Here is an 18,934-nt window from a genome sequence, read left to right as displayed (position 1 = left end):
AGAAGGGGTTCTGTGCGAACTGTCAGTCAGACTCTTTTCTTTTCGTGAGTCTCGCATTCAGTGCTGCTGCCTGCGACGCGCTGAGTGCGGAGCGAGGAGACGCGCTGCATACCAACAGAGACATACGGAGAAGGCTAATTTTTGGCCAGGACGCACACAGACCCCATCCCGCTCTGTGCCAAAAACAAATTTAAATCTGGTCATCGGACAGTTTACATCTTAACCTTTCTTCTCATGCGTTTCCTGAAATATTTTTCTGTCCTTCAGTGAACTAAAAAGCCAATCAAGTGTCTGGGATATTTGTTCTTTCTGCTGTAATTTTTTTTCTGGTTGAGAGATTTTGCTCCGAAGAAGATAAACAGCCCTACCCACCCCTCTCTCTCCAACGGGAGTCACCAAAAGGAAAAGTCAAGACTGATGTTTTCATCCACTCACATGTAGAAGCGTTTGGACTATTACTGTTGACACTCGTTCACTGGGTCGTTGTTTTAAAAAAAAAAATATATATATTTAATCAGATTTCCTGCAACTGCACCCTAAGGGAGGAATACCGAGACATTTGGCTGCAAAAAAGGAAAAAAAAAAACAAGCATAAAATCAATCAGAACTCCATCATGGGCTGCCCCCTCTTGCGGAACGTGTTTGCTGCTCTGATTCTGGTTCTGCTGTCTAAAGGTAAGTTCCTTATGAGCTACTTTAGTGATGTGCTGACGGTTCTGTGCTGCTGCGCCTCTACGCATGCATCTTTCATTTTCTGAAAAGCGGTTGTGGAGGTGAATACTAATGATGATGATGAGGAGGGGGGTGTTCTACCTGCTTGTGAATCACGCGTGTCTGCCGTGTACTACGCTCCAGCCTTCTGTTTGCTTACACACGGAGATGTGGAGAAATGCTGTGTGTGTTTTTGTGCGGGCGCACACCAGTATGCGCGTACACGTGAGCGCAGCGCCAGGTTCATCTCTAAGCCAACCTCGTGGTTGAGTGTATAAGCACGAGTGATGCATATTAAGATGTTGACTAAGGAAAGAATAGACTCGCATCCGCGGTCTTCTGTTAACATTCCTTTACGTGGCATGGACGGCTCGGTAACCCTCGCGCACGACGCATCATCAGTGCGGGTGGGGGTTGTGAAGTTAACGTGAGTAAGGGTAGTAGCAATGCAGAGAGACTCGGGAGATAGCCTGTGTTTTGTTCTCTCACTTCAAAACCAAGGTCGAGAGAGACAGAGCGCTACATGTTGAAGGATGGACAGTTGGGAAGGCTTAGGGTTTCCAATATGCGCTCGCTGGGTAGTCAAGCTTTAATTCCCTGTTTTATTACAGCTATAAAACATCCTCCCTACAGCTCTACAAAAGAGACAAACACACTTCATTCATCTCCTCTGAAATTCCTCCACTTAAAACTGTTTAGTGCTCAGATAACTTTCACAGCCCAGAAGATGTGAAGGGTATTTAGGCTTCTTTATTATGAGGAACACAAACTTTTGTTGTCACGGAGTGCTGATTTTCAAAAATCTTCTAATATCTTCCTCTAATAATCTCTCCATGCTATGGGATGTCCCACCATATATTAACCTGTGCAGCAGATTCTCACCATGCACTGTAATTTCCCCCTGCCCATCCATCATGGAAAAACACACACACTCGCACACACGCATGAACACACAAATATACACACCTGGCTCAATTAGTCCTGCCTTCATCCTGTGGGAAATCAGTATATAAATAAATTACTCTGGCCCTTAATAACAATAATTGATGTGTCAGTGCAATAAGATGTGAGGTTAACAACCTGCAGATGCAGACGGGCCCAAGCCCCCTTCGCCTGGGCTCCTTGTGGGCAGGAGAGCCCAGCTGGTCATGGTTGGCTTGACACAGCAAGCCCCTTCTCCACACCAGGCAGCGAGCAGACGGACTGCCCTGCAGGATGTACACAGCACACAAACACAATAGGCTCAGCACCTCACAAAACGAGCCCTGCAATCCCATTGAGTCTCGTTTCAGTTTTAAGCGGTTTGCGTTTGGAGCTATGGGGGTTTGTGACGTGAAGGTGTGACCGATAATTTAAGCCACAGTTGAGGAATGATTGAGTATTGATGGGAATTGTGCACACCAAATTCATCTTGGAGAGAGTTCCTGCCTGCTCCTATGAGTTTCTGTAGGTCCACAGTGTGTCCATCTTTTGAGGTGAAGAGCATGCATTATAAAGGAAGAACAAGACTGTTAAAAGGGCACCGTTCCCTGGTTGATAAATCATGCAGCAGTGGAATAATCTTTTGAATCTGTGCCCCTGACATTCAAGCAAGTGTCGTGTGTGTGATTTAAATGGTTGACCAAAACTGTTTAGTAGATTTGGATTTGTTATTTCCTGTGAGTTGTTATTTCCTGTTTAATGATGTACAAGATGAAAATCTCTAAATGGTTGTACGGCTTCTACGGTATGTTATTCATTTGAAGACTTTTCTTCCTCTGGAGATATTTCATCCCCTTATTATTACTCATTTAGTCATTCATATCATGAATGACAAATATTTTTTAAGAGAGCAGGATTGTACTTTACAGTGCCATACCAACCAGGTCAACAAAGGTCTTTTCTGTGCTGCATAACACCATTAGGCTATTCAAAGGTTTCCTACTGGCTTGGCGTGTGAATGCACAAACCTCTCCATGGGTGTTACAGCCAGACCCTGGCTCGACATCATACCTTTCTCTTCCTCATTAATTTTCTCTTTTTTCTTAAAATGCATGAGTACCATTAGGCTAGAATGGTGGATGGCCGCTCATACGTGCAGTAAAATATCTGCATATTTCTTGCACAAAAGCTGCCTGCAATTACTCCAAAACTGTTTCATCAGTGAACCAGGCCAGTGATGAAAGATTAAGGCTGGAGTCCATCTCCACACACCTCCACACAAAATTAAACAATTTACCCTCTGTTCAGATGATTTCTGTTATGACAGAAACCTGAAATATCTAATAATGAGAATAACAGCCTCGCTGATTTGGGAAAAAGTGAAAATGACAAGAGAAATTGCTCCAGCTTAAAGGTCACAGCAGAGGACATTTAAGGTTATTTCAAAGGATATTATGTTAATGCTGTATTTGGATGTTGAACGATTTCTACCTTACAGACATGGATCGGAACCATTTCAAGAAATTCAACTTTGACAGTGTACTGAATACAAAACATAGTAAGTTACTAACGTTTAAATAGCCCAACAGATGGGTCTTCCCACCAACATGATGGAGGTTGTGGTAAGAGGAAGTGTGCAGGGCAGGAACACAGGTGAAAACAAGTGGGGTCACTTTGTAGCCCGCCATCCTTCTTGTTTCAGCAACATATGGGGGCCAAGTGGGGTCAATGCACATTGCACATGTTAGCACGTAAGCACCTCCTTCTTCCCTGTCCCCTCTCTCTCTCTCTCTCTATCTCACACACACACACACACACACACACACACACACACACACACACACACACACACACACACACACACACACACACACACACACACACACATTCAACTGGATCACCAGTCTTGGCTTGGAGATGAAGAGAAGGGAGATGCCAGCATCAACAGATGCCTAGTGCTCCTATTCTGGAGGGGTCTCTGCTTTTTCTCCCTCCCTTTGAAATCCACGGTCTCTCTGTGCTGTTGTTCTCCATGTTTGGCTTACAAATGCTTTGCCATTTTGGCAGGTTTTATGTATCTGCAAATGTTGGAGTAAGAGGGCCTGGATTTGGACTGAAGAGCCTTGGGGACTAAGGTTGGAGGTATGACCAGCCTTGAGAGGGCCTGTGGTCTGAATATTTTCCCTGAAGGTTTTGCTTTTTTATTTCGCTCGCTGTTGTGTGGTCGACTTTAGTGCAGAGCATTGAGCGTCATACACTGAATCATTTCCTCACATGTGGTGAAGCAGATCAGACCTAAAGAACACTCAGCTGTGACTGGGGCAGCTGTGGCTCAGGAGGTAGAGTGGGGCATCTACCATTAGGAGGGTCAGATGTTTGCTCCCTGGCTCCTCCAGTCTGCACATCAAAGTATCCCTGGGCAAGATACCGAATCAGGAGTTGCCCCTGATGCATCCATCAGGGGGGAAATCTTAGATATAATAAACTGTTTGTGTGAATGGGTTTGATAGATACGTAAGTTTGTTGCTGTACATTATTTTTTAAAACCTCATATTAAAAAAGTGGAATAGAGAGGAGAATAAAGTTGAGATTTTTCCAGTCTTAAAACACAAGAAGAATTTTGCAAATGTACCAAAAGTCATTACTTCTGACTTAAGATGGTGTGAAATCACTTGAATTGTCTAAATTAAATACTACTACCAGAAATGAAATGGCTATTGTAACTTTACTTGAATTGTGAATGCAGCATGATGAATTATGATTCATGGCAACCACTAGCAGTATTTGTATCGAATCAAGGTTTTAAGGATGCACGTCAGGGACTGTAAAATGCAACCAGTTCATTTTAATCTTTATTGTCTGCAGTAGGGAACTTCTGCTTCCGGCATACAAGAACAGAACACTCCAAAGTTGATTGATGGGTGCATAAAACAGATTAAAAGTGCAGTTGCGGTAACAATAGTATTAAATGACCAAAAGACCAAAACAGAAAATGACTTCTGCTGTGTTGGTTCTTGTTGCCTTTCTATGTGAGGTTTTCCAGCCGTTTTCCAGCATATCCAATTAGTTTATCAGGGATGAATAACTCCTCAAGCAATGACTGTTTGATCTGTCATGCTGAAGCTGAAATCTGCATCTCATAGAGTTTGAAGCTATCTGACCTCTCCGTCACCCGAGAGGTCATGGGGGTCAAGTCCTTTGAGGATGGTTACCTAGAGTACTGGTGTGGTTGGTAGGTGGGTTCAGCATCACCTTACTGCCCTTGAGATTGTTCCTGTCAGTCATGATTAACACTTTCATGGGCCTCACGTATTGGTTTGGCATGATTGGCAATTACATGTGATGTCAGTGTCATAAATAATAATTACTGCGAGGCTTGTTTGCACTTATAATTATAGTTAAAATATAGGATATGGAGTTCAGTGTAATGGAAAGTAACCAGACTGCTTTCAACCTGGGACACGTGGTTATACAGAGTAAAATTACCACCGTAATTCATTTTGTTACAACCTCCCCTCATCTTCCTCTTCTCCCACTCCCAGCCTGAATATGAACTTTAGTGGTGGTTTCTCAGTGTTATAAATCCTAAAGGCTTATGTTTTATTTATTCCAAGTGAAGGATCATTCAAAAGGTAGCTGAGTGGGTGTAGAAGCAGTAGTAAGCAGTGGCTTGCGTATTCATGTGGACCTGTGCCCACAGAGGGACATATGGACTATTGAACATATGTGCGCACACACCGTGGAATAGTCCCTTTACTTGGGCCATTGGGAAGATGAATTTCAGCAATTTTCCCACTAAAGGTGTTAGCAGTAAAATCAATGGAAAGTCAGTGAAAACGTGACATCTTTTTATATACATCAGTGTGGCTATTAATAACTCTCAATGTTCTTCTCAATAGCATTCACATAGAGAAATCAAATAAGTCTCTGAACAGTGCAAATTTCTTCCATTTGGGCTGCAAGACTTCAGTCCACAGTGCAGATTTAGCTATCTGCAGGGAAAAGGAGAAACAAGAAACAGATGTTTTCTTGTTTGGTTATGTGGAGATGTTATACATTTAGGAGGAATGAATACTGTTAGAAACAGAGAGAGAGAATGGCTTGTGATTTTCTTGCCTCTATTCCTCTTCCTTCTAGTCTTTTTTTGTGCCACAGAGTTAGTGTCATTGGAAACACAATTCAGATTAGTGCAGGCGGCTTGTCCTCAGGGAGCCGGGAGGGACGAGGGTCCCGCTTTTCTCCCTGTCCTCATTACCAAAAGACAAGGAGCTCGCCGGCAAATCAATGGAAAAGGCTTAGGCACTAATGCAGGCCATGTCTGGCGATGGGACTTAGCTTTGTGTGCGTTTTTGTGCCTCGGTGTGTTCATGTCCCATTTTGTGTGTGTGTGAAAGTTTAATCATTTGTGCTACAACAGAAGGCTGGAGAAAAACATTAGTTTCAAACGACTGCTGAATTGCTCGCTGTTGGAGTAACCTCAAAAGTCCTGGTTAACTGCGCTGATATTTACCATGGGGGCGTATGATAGCACAGAAGCCCTTTAATTATGCGGAGATAACGTAAGATTCATCTGTGAATCCATTTAGTCCAGTATTAACGCCGTTCCCATTGCAATTATAATTGCTCCGGGCATTGTTGCCATGGCTACTACTACTACTTCAATAGCCAGCAGTTGTGTACAACTTCCTTTACACAGACAAAAAAAAGTGAAAAAAAGAGCAGCACCTTGGTCTTTCCCATCAACAGCCCCCTGCAGTGTATGTTGGTATAAAAATATGTCGAACGATCCACATGTCTCACCGCTCAATCTGTTCTTGCTCTGCTTGATGCGGCTGCCTGTCTGTTGTTCTTACATTTGCCTTCATCCCTCGCGTCTCTTATTTTGTTTACACAGGTAAAACTACTGGGTGCAACAAATGCTAAATAATGGTTTTATGTTGTGGATTTTCAGCCGCGCTGCTGCCTCTGACATCTCGTGGTGCTGGAGGTGTTCCCGGGTCTGCGCGAAGGGGAAGGGAGAGCAAGAAGGAAGGGGGAGAAATAAATAAAACTGAGGAAAACAGATCAATAAATATTTCAGCAGCTGCTCCCTTCACAGACTTCTCCTGAAGCCATAAGAGATGGAAAGAGAGACAGGGAATGGGGAGGGATGGATAAAGTGGAAGGAAGACAGGGGGAGAACAGGGGTAATTGTGTTCCAGACACTCATTCGCAGTGAACGAGAAAGATGGAGAGTGAACGAGAGCAACAGAAAATGGGGATAATTGTGTCCCAGACTTTTATAGACAGAGAGAAGAGGCATTAGTGAGGGGTGGAGAAGCGACACAGGGCGTGCTAACGAGCACCACATACCAACACTGTCTTCCATGGGAACAAAAAAAGCCATCTGAGAGCAAGAGAGAGAGAGAGCTCCCAGACTTTGGCACTCTATAATAGTGACTATAATAGTAAGAGTCTCTCTCTTCCTGACTTTCGCGTAATTTTAATTCCTGTCAGGAGTTAGCAGCAGACCGTGTGGGTGTTTGCAGTTTGTGCAGCGAGTATCTCTAAATGATAATGAGCCGGTCAACAGCTGAGACGGCCAACATGTTGCCACGAATCAGGCGTGGCCACTGTCATTGTCACTGTGCACCCACTCATCAGCTGATCTCTTCTCGCATTTCCATGAAATTCTGGTGCCCAGGATGCATTTTACATGCAGCTTTCGGAGCATGCAATGTATGTTTAATGCCGAGAGGAGAAAAAGCAGAGGAAAAAGACAGAGGGAGCTTATGAGGATGGACAGGCCAGAGAGATAGAGGAGTTATGAAAAAATGATTGAAGGAGGGCTGTTGGGAGGGAGCAAGGGAAGAGAGACAGATGGTGTGAGGGAGGAAGGGGAGGAGGAATTCAAAGACCCGCAACAGGCAGTGATCGAGATGGATTGATTCTGCAGCCAGATGATTAGGTGGAATAAAAAACATGGCAGGTTTATCCTGCCAATGAAAACTGTGTTTGGGTGATATTGCTGTGAGTGGGAGTAGTAAAATTGTTTCAGGGTCACTTGTTGTGTGATATTGCAGCATTAAGGAGCTGGTGCTAATGTGATATGCCACTGATTAGGGAGTCATTCCAGTGAGGCAGCACACCTCTAATAAGATGCTCATGCAGTGTGCCCACATAATAACAAGTGGATTGGTGCTTGTCAAGAATCCAGACTACATAAAATATCATATTTAGATAGCCTTTTAAGTTGCCAACATAGCAATCAAATGTCAGCGCTACGTGTTTCGTTGTTGCTGTTTGGAAAGCTACATAATTAGGAAAACAAATCATGTTGATGCCCAGTTGCAGACAGTGCTTGGTGCCATCCACCCGAGCTTGCGCTGCTATTTAGAGATATGCCACAATTCTCTTGTAGTTTGCGGCTGGCATGTGGCTCCGGCTCCAGCTGTGAAGGTGCCGGTGGGATTTCTTGTATTAAAGTGTCTATGTTAGCATGACATACTGACAGTAAAGACTCAGTTAGCCAGAATTTCACTAAGGATTTGTCTGTGACAGGCCATAAATTGACTTGCAGGAAGTGTTCCACAGCGTCTGATTCCTTTCTCTAAGCACAGTGTGTTTGATGCTTAAAAATTGCTGCAAAATCATTTTGAATCAGAAGATCAAAGAAAATATCGTATTCGTGATATCGTGGTCCTATTGTGTTAATTGGGATGTTAGGTGAGATTTCATTAAACATTCGTGTGCTATAGAATCTTAATTGGGTTTGGGAGAAGAGGCTTCCTGTATTATTGTGTTATGATATTTCGCTAATTAAACGCGGAGTTGGATAACACTAAAAGCCCTTGCAGCTTTTCCCAGTTTTTGTAATGCACTGAGCGAAATTCCATTAGTGTTTGGACCAGCATCGGAACAAATAGGGGCACATTTTTCGACTCCGATTATTTAAGTCATTTCAAGGTTATAGCATGCTTTTAAATTGCGCTTCAATCACATTTTTCTTCCTGTATTTACTGAGGGATGCAGATGAATAGGGCTTACCTAATTTGTTGTGTAATATCATTCCTGGGGTGGCACTGTGACTTTCTAATTTCTTCTGAAGAATCAGCTTCTTTTTAACATTTCAAGGCTGTGCTACAACACATATCAATTACTTTATTTCTTGTCTTGAGAATGAATATTAAATATATAAAGGGTTTTGCCCAAATTATGCTCAGTGCAATATATAATATGATTCTGGGGACGCAAATAAAATTCTCCTATCTTCCCGTCCTCATTCGGTTGCTGTTCACTCCTAGTTGCAGCAGTTATTGCAAAAGTAGAGCACACGGAAATGTATCAATAAAAATGATTGCCAGAGCCTGTCATCCAAAGTCTACTGGGTTAATATAATGTTTGATATGCAGATTAAATATAGTGCTTGAAGCCACACATAGCTTTAAAAAGCAAGTTTTTTAGCAACTCTCCCTTTAGAAATGACTTTGTGAAATCGTTTTGTCACAGCACCAAAACATCTCACTCTCTTCCCATCAAGGGGGCACAGGCTGTATCGATGTGACCTTTATCCGGCCAGCAGACCTTCAGTTCCATTAAGAAATAATGAAGGTGTCAGAAAAGGGCAATTAGCTGCTTAATGTTGGGCAACAGTACTCTAATACAACATAGTGTTTTTGCTGACAAGTCAATATCTATCTGACAACAAGCACTGTATTTTAGGACAGAGTAAAATCTTATTGGAATAGCTGGCATTTGAGAAATGACTTGGATGAAATGGGCTTCTCTGCCTCTTTAAAAAGAAAGCTATTTCTGCTGCAGTAGGTTGGAAAAACAACTATTATAGACTTTGTGATAATGTGATGATGAGATGCAAACAAAAGAAAATGTGGGAAGCATCAAGACAAACGCACGCAGAGGTGCGTACACCTTTGCAAAACAACAAAACAAATTTAGTATCAGGGTGATATCAAAGCGAGACCCATAGTGTTGAAGAATGAGATATTCAGATATCTGAACCGCTGGAAATAAAAAGCAACCCTTATTATGCCTCATGCTGGCCTGTTTACTGTAAATATCTGCTTGATCAAACCTTCAGTTAGCTTTGTTTGTTATTTTGGGTTTGACATCTGTAATCAGAATTGATCCGTATGCTACAGGGAGGCAGCTAAATCAGACATGACAAATGCGGGGCAGACAGTGCAGGTGCTTTCTCAATCAGGCCGACGTGATTGATCCTCTCTTGAATCCATCATGATCAAGCTTTATTGACGTCGGGCTTCTATTAAGATTTCTTTTGACAGTAGAGAGAAAAGAAAGATGGCAGCTTATCAAAAATGAAAAAAAAAAGTTTGAGTAAAAGATTGCATTTCACTTCAGCTCTACAGAGCATTTATAAAACCAAAAAAATGTTGAAGGACTTGTTCTAGTGCTATTGATTTTCCTTTAATTAGATTTTTTTTTATGATCAGACCAGTTTTGTCTGCTGAATTAACGTGAGTTATGATGGTGAGACCACACTTGTGTTAAGGCGCTGACTCCATGCATGCAGAATTCTGGACTTAACTGAAACATATTTTGTCACTAAAATTCGGTATAGAGCAGAGAATATGATTCACTTGAGAAAATCAGATTGATATCATGTACTCAATAAGAAGCACTTTAGCCAATGTCCATCATTTAATGCCTCATTTCTGCTCCCTGAATCACAGCAAAGCTTTTATTCTAAAAATGTCTGTTGTCAGCGTTTTGACAATAGAGTTTGATGTAGCGCAATGATTTTTTTTTCTTCCCCCCCCTCCTTAAAGATGGGACTTCTAAATGAGCAAAGATTCCCTTTCATACGAGTGTGCTGCACGGGCTGAAAGCAGAGATGGCACAACAGAAGCTGTCAAGCCATATAGACTAAATGGCTTTGAAATGCTGCCTCTTTGAAACTGCAACATTTCAATTCAGAGGACAGCAATTATGCAGTCAAACGTGGAAGTGGATAGAATTGCATTACAGTAGCGCCACATTTAATATAATGTAAAACTCAGCCAGTTTGTGCTTCACAAGTTATGCTTTAGTGCTTAGCCTAGGGGACCCCGCAGCCCTTCTAACTCTGCCCGCACTGCCGGGGCCCGCTCTCATCTCGTACTTAAAGACACGAGTGCATAACCTAAGGACATCTGCTCGCCTTTTCTCAGGTTCCTTTATTTCTGCAGGGATGCAGACATATGTGATAAAAGTACCATCAGCGTTGTTAAGCCACTGTCTGCTCTTATTACCTGGGGAACACCACATCTTCACAACTGCTAATAAAAGCTGTCCCACCCTTGCTGTGGGGCCCCGGTAACATACTCCCTTTGCAGCAAGCGTAATGAGATATTAATTACTGTATTCATGCCATGTTCGGTCCAACAAAGAGAGATATATCCATTGGTGAATATACTCCCCTGGCGGGCTGTTCAGCTTAAATGGTAATGTGGCTTTTGTCAATATCACAGTAATACAAATAGTTTTACAAAAGCTATATACAGATCAGCGACGAGTCAACGGAAAACCAAGCAGCAATGTCTTACTAGGTCTCGGGCCTCCATGTACCTCTACAGCAGCTTTCAGCTTTTCTTTTAGTGTGTGATTGGGCACAAAGGATCTCTGAATCCTTTGATGAGTATGGAAATTATGTGATTCATATGCTGTGACCTTTGCAGTCACAAGATCTCAACACAATTGAAAACCTGTGGGAGATTTTGGACTGACATATCAGATCGCACTCTTTAACCGTCATCCTAGATGAGAACACTCCCGTCTGGATAGAAATGTTTTATCATGTAATAAAGGTGATCCCTCAGAACAACTTGGTATTGATTTGCAGTGAATCTCCCCTCAAGCTGGACACGAGGGCCTCAGACCTGCCAGAAAGTACCCCCCCACAGAATAATAATGCCACTTTCATGGCAGAAGACAAGAGTTTAGGTTTTTCCTTAACTTTCTTAGCCGTCTTCTTCATTATTGTGGCACATTTATGTAAAATTGGCAGTTGCCAACTATGTACGTGAGACAGAATGCTATTAAAATTAAAATCAGGATGTTTTGTTAGTAGTTTAGTTTCTTTACACAAAAATATTCTGTAAACAATAGCACAACACCAACATACAGGTTTGACCAAATTGTACAAATAGGACATCAGTGCTGTGATTTTTATCTCAGTCTCTAGTTTCTTTATGAAGCACTGATGTACGACAAAATAGAATAAAATAAATAAAAGAAGCAGGAAGAGACACAATAAAAAAGTAGGCCTATAACAGACGAGTACAGTTAGTAGCAATTCAAAACCAAGACATGGAATAAAACAGAATAAAAGGAAATTGATCATTTAAAAAACAGTCTCAACAGAAAGCTTGGTTGAACAAAAAAGTTTTTATCTGTTTCCTAAAGGAGTCCTTAGAGTCAGCTAAATGTAGCTGTATTGGGAGACTATTCTAAAACGCTGGTGCCAGTGTGTGAAAGGCTCTGCCTTTCCCCCAAGTCTTCAATCTGGTATAAAGAACAACTAACAAATTCTGAGCCTGCAACTGAAGAGTACAAGCAGCAGTGTGTTTAAGGAGAAGATGGGCTAGACAGACTGGAGCTTGTCCATTTAGTGCTCTATATGTAAGTTTAAGGATCTTAAAACCATTTGTAAAATCCACCAGGGGACAATTTAGAGAATATAAAATAGGGATAATATGAGGCCACTTACTAGAATGCAATCGTAGTCTGGTTTCAGAATTCTATATTGCTTGTAGGCGTGAAAGAGAACTTTGTATCTATGCATTTAAAAAGTGCTATGCAAATTATTAACATACCATGTACCACGTTTACTTTCTGCCTTTTACACATTATTAGTATTTTTCTCTTGATATTATTATTATATACTAAAAATATGGTGCTTAGCAGTTTGGATAAAGCTAATTTAAAAACGGATCTATGCATACAATAGGTGGAAACATACACATTTATGGAAATTTAAATGCATATATGGTGTTGATGAATGCTCAATCATCCAGATAAGTAAATCCCCAAAAGTTGATTCTGTTCATCTGGACGTAGAGTTTTCAGTAAACTGAAATGCGTAACTGAAAATGCTACGTCCAGGTCAACAGAATCCACTTTTGGGGAAATGCATATATGATTACATTTTAGCTCAAAGAAGTGTGAACCACAGTTAAATTTAAAGAATAAATCCCCTGAATAAACTAACACCAGTATAAAAGGCTAGAAAAACTGCAACCTATTAAACTGTGTTTTTACATTTAAAACAAAAAACCAATGATCGAACCTACCTGACTGCGGAAGGCTTTTCCAAATGATGTCATAAACAAAGGATAAAAGCAGCTGCCCATCATTTCAAAAGCAAAGTTTAGCGTCAGATATTGGGAAGCTTGCAAGACAAAGGGTACTGGTGTGACGTTTGAATTACATGGAAAAAATATTGCTTGGGAACAGTCGATCGTGACAGTGCAACACTAAGGCAGTTACATTTCAGGGATACCAGGCTGTCCAGTTAAGAAGCACAAACTGTTATGAATCTGTTTCACCTGCTTTGATACAAATGAAAGTGACAAGAGGAGCACTGGAGAGGCAAAAGCTGAGTAGTTTTGCAGGTGGTGGTCACAGACCATTGCTCTCTCCTTATCCTTGCAAAACCATTATGTTTTGGGGGGGTTGTCTTGTTGTTGGCTCTCCCGTGCACCTGTTGTCACTTTCATTTGCACCAAAGTAGGTTAAATGGATTCACAATGGTTCATGCCTGATGGTTAACTGAATTTGTGTTGCACTGTGATTGAGCGTTCCCTTATTTATTTATTTATTTTACCAGTGTATGGAAACGGTGTCCCAAAAAGTAATGTTTCCCATACAAAGACGGGGTTGGCAGTGACCTTTACAACAATCACAGAGACAAAAAAAACTTCATAAATGATCATTTTTCATTTGACTGACATTTTTTTGGTAAATAGATTCATGTGCACCACACAGAGGCCCTGGGCCCTTGTAAAATAACTGACTTTAGGGTGACACTGAATCGAGCCCCGGTGTAATCCTTTTTGCATTCAGGTCAGCAGAAAGCACCACCTGAATGGTTCCTGCATGTAACAGAGTGGAAGGTGAGGACAAAACTAGAAGGTTAGTGGTTTCACTGGAAAGGCCACTTCTGAGATGGACTGTGCTTTGTCCAAAGAATAATTGAGGTAGATAGAGTTAGCTGAGATCGAAACACAGCAGATGGAGGCTTGTGTCTGGCTGCGGTTGGTTGTTTTATTTATTAGCTCTGCCAGGTTGGTTGCTGCATTCATTTCATGCCTGTGTTACCCCACCTGCATCTTCAGTTGACTTCAAGTAGCTCAATAACAAGGGAATACAAGGTTTTCCTCAAAAATAATAATTAAGCAGTGCCAAACTGCGCATTTATTGTAATTATAAATGATTAATGTGTTTAATTTGTATGTATTAGCTTTAAGCCTTTGATCGCGTGCACACACTGGCCTTTTGATCTCTTATATTCCCTTTTCAGTTATAGGTTGTATTATTGAATGCTGATTGCCTTTGATATAAATGCAAAGTCCTGATTTGAGCAGCAGCTTAACTGTGGGTGAAAAATCAACTCAGCTGTCGTGCATTGACTAATATTTACTCTTATCATGTTCCCTGGCATGTTAGCTTTACTTTCGTTTAATTTCACAGTTGTTCATCATAAGGTTAATTATGAATGATTTGAGGAGATTTTTTTGCCGGGTTCAAATGAAATGGAATATTTAGAGACTAAACAGTCCTCAATAACCCCCGTTTCCAAAATGAGATGGTAAATGTGTGTTAAATTTGAGTTGCTTAAAAATCAGACTCGCGCATCTGCTGTTCAAGGATTGGGTCTGTGTATTTAAATTTAGCCCTGGCCAGAAAGGCAAGTTGCTTGTGAATTGGTAAATTGGCAGTGGCAGACCAAACTGAAAGGTGGTCGAGTCTGACCTCGTGGTCAATTAATCATGATTAGTTTTCAGAGTAGAGGCTGTCAGTGGCATACTTTTTCTATCACACTAAAAATAATTCCTGGAAAAAAAAAGCAAGCACAGCCTCAAGAAGCCATAAAATACTTTCTGACATTTATAATATTTGTTTATTTCATATCGTCTGTTCATCTCCTCTGCAGGTTTCCCATAACTAGTATAATAGGGAACAAGTGTGTCTGAGAACTGTATCCCCACTTGGCTTCTTTTGTGTCTGTAACAGGATGACCTACCTGTCTGAAAGATTGTCTGAGACCATGATCGAGGAAACCAACCCGAGAGTTGTCTCATGGTTCATCAAAACCTAAAGGGAAACCATTCTCCCTTTCCTTTTTTCTCATATTCCCTCCACATATCAAACAGGCAGCCACTGCTAAAAGATTCATGCATATGGACTTTAGGGTCATTAAAGAATGATCCACAGCAAAGCTGTTTTTTTCACCCTCATAATGAAATCCAATATTCATGAAATAGATTTTCCTCTCTGCTTGCCCACTCACTCCAGTCACAGATGTGCGTTTACTGTGTATTTAGTCCATGTGTGCACAGGCTTGTTAGGCTAGCATGGGTTAATGGTATCCTAAAGGCGCATTTTCAGGCTACCCAGTTAATTACACAGGGTTGACGGATGACCTTGCCACACGTTACTTGTGTAAAGCAATGTAGAGTTGGGTTGTATCTAAGCTCTTCGAAGATTGGGGTCAGAGTAGAAAAATACATGCCCAGTGCTTCCAGTCGGAGGCAGCAAGATAACTTAATCAGATAAGCAAATATTTATCTAAAAAATATGGTATGCAAATTTAAAAATTAATATTATTATTCCATCTCATCCTAACCCAAGAGTCCTGCCACAGAGAAGATTCATGCACGTAATGAGGGAGGAGATGCAGAGTGCTGGTGTGACAGAGGAGGATGCTAGGGTTAGGGTGAGGTGGAGGCAGATGATTCGCTGAGATCATATCCAAAGATCATATCCATCAGTCTATTTTTAATATTGTAAAATTCAACATATGTTGGGCTGTATACCCTTTGCTGTGCATTTATCAATCATGTGGGCGTAGTACTTAAAGATCTTTACCTGTAGCATCATTTCGCTTAAGGAATTTGATTTGCTGCATGTCGTGATTATCAATCATACAGCATGACTCGGATGTTAAGGCATAATTCTTTTATGACGTGATACTCTCAACTGTGACAGCGAAATGTAATAACTCCTGAAACATAAAGGGAACCACGTCACAATCCTTTCTCTAATCAGTGTGTAAAAGAGGATCTGATTTTTCAGGATCTGACCACTAGGTGGCATTTTCATATTGTTTGGTTTAACCATACCTCGATGGAACTCCTTAAAAACATGCAATTTATCAAATTTTGATTCTTTAATTTCTTCCAGACATGTACTGGGCCTGAATGCTGGTTACCTCAGCCGCAGGTTATTTATTGGACAGCTCATCAGTATGGGTGACAGGACTTAGGGTTGGACCTTCACTGTCTGAGGGGAAAGGGGGTGGAAAAGCTTAAAAGCTTAAAGTAATAACTCACTTCTGTATAAAATGGCCATGTAGGCTTAATTTAATTTTAGGGTTAGCAGTTGGATTAGATTTTAAATAAAAGCAAGCCAGTGACACCAGTGTTGATACCCCAGGGCAGTAATTGTGGTTGAATATTCATGAAGTCATATGGAGGATTGTGTTTTACAATGAGGAGGGAAGAAAAAAAAACACAAAGAACATGTAAAATCTGGAATCTCTGTGATTAAAATTGTGCCAGTAAAATACCACTATCATCACTTGCATCAGTAGCAATTTTAATCAAGTCATCTTTTTTGTCATATCATCAAGACATTATGCCACGTTTGATCCTCACCACCTTCATTATGATAACCACCAACACTGTTATCATCAACACTGATAATCAGCTGAATCTTTTCTCGCCATCTTCTTACTGTTATCTCCATCTTTATCACCATCTTTATAATTCCCAGCATCACACTCAGAGCTCTGTGTTTTGTTGTCGCAGCAAGTCACGGTGTTTTTTACTACAATTACATACTCCAGTGAAGCAAAGGAGGTAATCCTTTCTCTCACTTTGATTATATTTTATTACACTCATTCTTCAATCCACCATCACTCTGGTCATCACCCCTCCTCAATTCCATGCACTCTCTCCTGGAATTTCCTGGAGTATGACCCCTTTTTGCAGCTCTGATTTTTGACTCGTTTCGCATTCATTAACACTTTTTCTGTCCGTATGGGTCTTCTTTAAAACTCATTTCCTCGTTTTACTTGAAATGTCTCTTTCTGTGCCTTTGGGTGTTCCTCTCTCAACCCATCTGCTCATCATTTCTGTTTCATTTAACCCACCCTCCTGTTTCCTCACTCTTATGTGATGGACCTCTGTTTCTCTTGCACTCATTCTGCGAGATTGCTGTGTAGCACCAGGCATTCTGCTCTGTGTGGAGATGTTTGGGCTGCAGATGGTATGCAACAGGGGTGCAGGCTCTTCAATTGGAAGGCCAGAGTGTGTTTGTGCACATTTGTATGTGTGCATGGCCAGCATGCACACATGTACATGAGCGCATTTGTTAACCAGGCCTGTTCACAGTGTGAATCTAAGTGAATCCAGAATCCTGGAAGAAGTACTCATATCAGGAGATCTGTGTCTGTGTGCACACACCAGAATGTTCACGTATGTGTGCAGCTTGCATGCATGGCTCCATCTTTGCGTGCATGTGTGTGACATCAGTGACGCCTGAGGCTTTGAACACACAAGGAGTCTCTGTGAAAAGGTCAACACAGGGTAATCCCTCCTCCTCCTATGAATGAGTCATCACAGAAAGTGAAGGACAGCGGAGGGTCCAGTGCAATGCGTACCACACGACCCTCTGAGAGCATGGCCACCCATGGGGACAAATGTCATGTTATCTCAGCGACTGTGTCGTTCACACCTCTATTGCCCCTCACCAATACACACACACAGCGGCGGGAAGAAGAGCATTTGCTCCATTAGCAGGTGTTTTCAAATTGGCTCTGAGCATTGACAGACAGCCATGCAATGAACAAGAGCTTTCTATAAATACAATCTAACAGGCTCGCTTCATCCCATCGTGAGGTGCAGTAAAAGGAACGCTCGCATGCACACTGAATCATGCACACACACCTGGCTTCACACAGGCACACGTGTACACGCGTACGACGCACAAGTTTGACAAACAAGTGAATAAATCAAGGCTTGAATAAATCAGGAGATCTGGATTTTTTTTTTCCGTTCTTTCCTGTTGCCTCATCCATTCCTACCTACTGCTTCATCTTTCAGCCCCAACAGGAAAAGAGAAATTGAATTAAAAAGTGCTTTTGATATCTCTTCCTTGCTGCAGATAAATAAAATGATCAGACCCTGTCAACGGGATGACTTCCGCTCCTGTTTCACCCTCCTCCTAGTCTTTTCAGCACACCCTCATCCTTCCATCTCTTTACCCCCTGCCTCACATCCCACTCCTTTTCTCTGATTGGAATCTGGAAACCCATTTGCTGTCTTGCTCTCAGACCCAACTCAGGCCGTGTCAGGTAGTCTGCACACGTCCCCTTCAGTGCTTGTTCCCTCATTCCCCTCCCTCTCTCCTCCCTTTCCCTTTTTTCTCTCTTTTGCTCTCCGCTTTCGTCTTTATCCCCTCGCCGTCTGCTGCAGACTCTGTGGAGAATTTGCCCAAATTACCTGTCATACTGGCAGCTACGTGTAAATAAGCCCGGAAAGTATGTCGCTTTTTCTGTGTCCCACTCCCTCCCTCCTTCTCGCTCCCCTTCCCTCTCCCCACCTCTACGCTATCTTGTCTCACTTCAAACCAGCCTTCCCCTTCGTTTCAATCCATCACATCTTTCCCCGATTTCTTTTTCTTTCTGTGGCCTCAACCTCAATCTTTCCTTCTTTCTTTTTTTGCATCTCCGCTCTCTCAGTTCTCCAACAGAACTATGGGGAGGCCGGGGTAGTCTTTGTGGTTCTTTCTAGTGGTGAAAATTAGTTTGTTGCTGGCTCTGTGGGAGGAATTGCATGCAGAGAAGCAGGCCATTGACTACCTGTCATTTAGCCTCTGGGCTTAGAGAATGAGAAATTTCAGCTTTTGGTCTGCTGTCCTGCTCCAAGCTGCTTTGGATGGTGGGGAGCTGGGGAGCAGAGTGTCTTGTCTGTACTCACCAAAGAAAAACCAGAGTTTTGTGTTATTTCACTTTCATGTGCTAAATTTATATGTACTTCATCCAATAAATCCTCATGCTCGTTACTTTCCTTTTTAACTATAC

The 18,934-nt window shown here is 41.8% G+C and overlaps 1 protein-coding gene across 1 annotated transcript in view; it reads left to right on the top strand.

Moving 5' to 3' along the window:
• Positions 1-85: 85 nt before the first annotated feature.
• Positions 86-18,934, top strand: part of iglon5 (IgLON family member 5) — a 110,453-nt gene continuing 91,604 nt past the window's right edge. The window contains exon 1 of the mRNA XM_031740717.2: positions 86-675. Coding sequence (XP_031596577.1) covers positions 615-675 — 61 coding nt within the window. The 5' untranslated portion in view covers positions 86-614. The remainder of the gene's footprint in view (positions 676-18,934) is intronic.

This window comes from Oreochromis aureus, linkage group 11 (assembly GCF_013358895.1).
Source record: "Oreochromis aureus strain Israel breed Guangdong linkage group 11, ZZ_aureus, whole genome shotgun sequence".
Taxonomy (NCBI): Eukaryota; Metazoa; Chordata; class Actinopteri; order Cichliformes; family Cichlidae; genus Oreochromis; species Oreochromis aureus.
The sequence above is the reverse complement of the archived record's forward strand: the minus strand, read 5'-3'. Positions and strand labels throughout refer to the sequence as shown.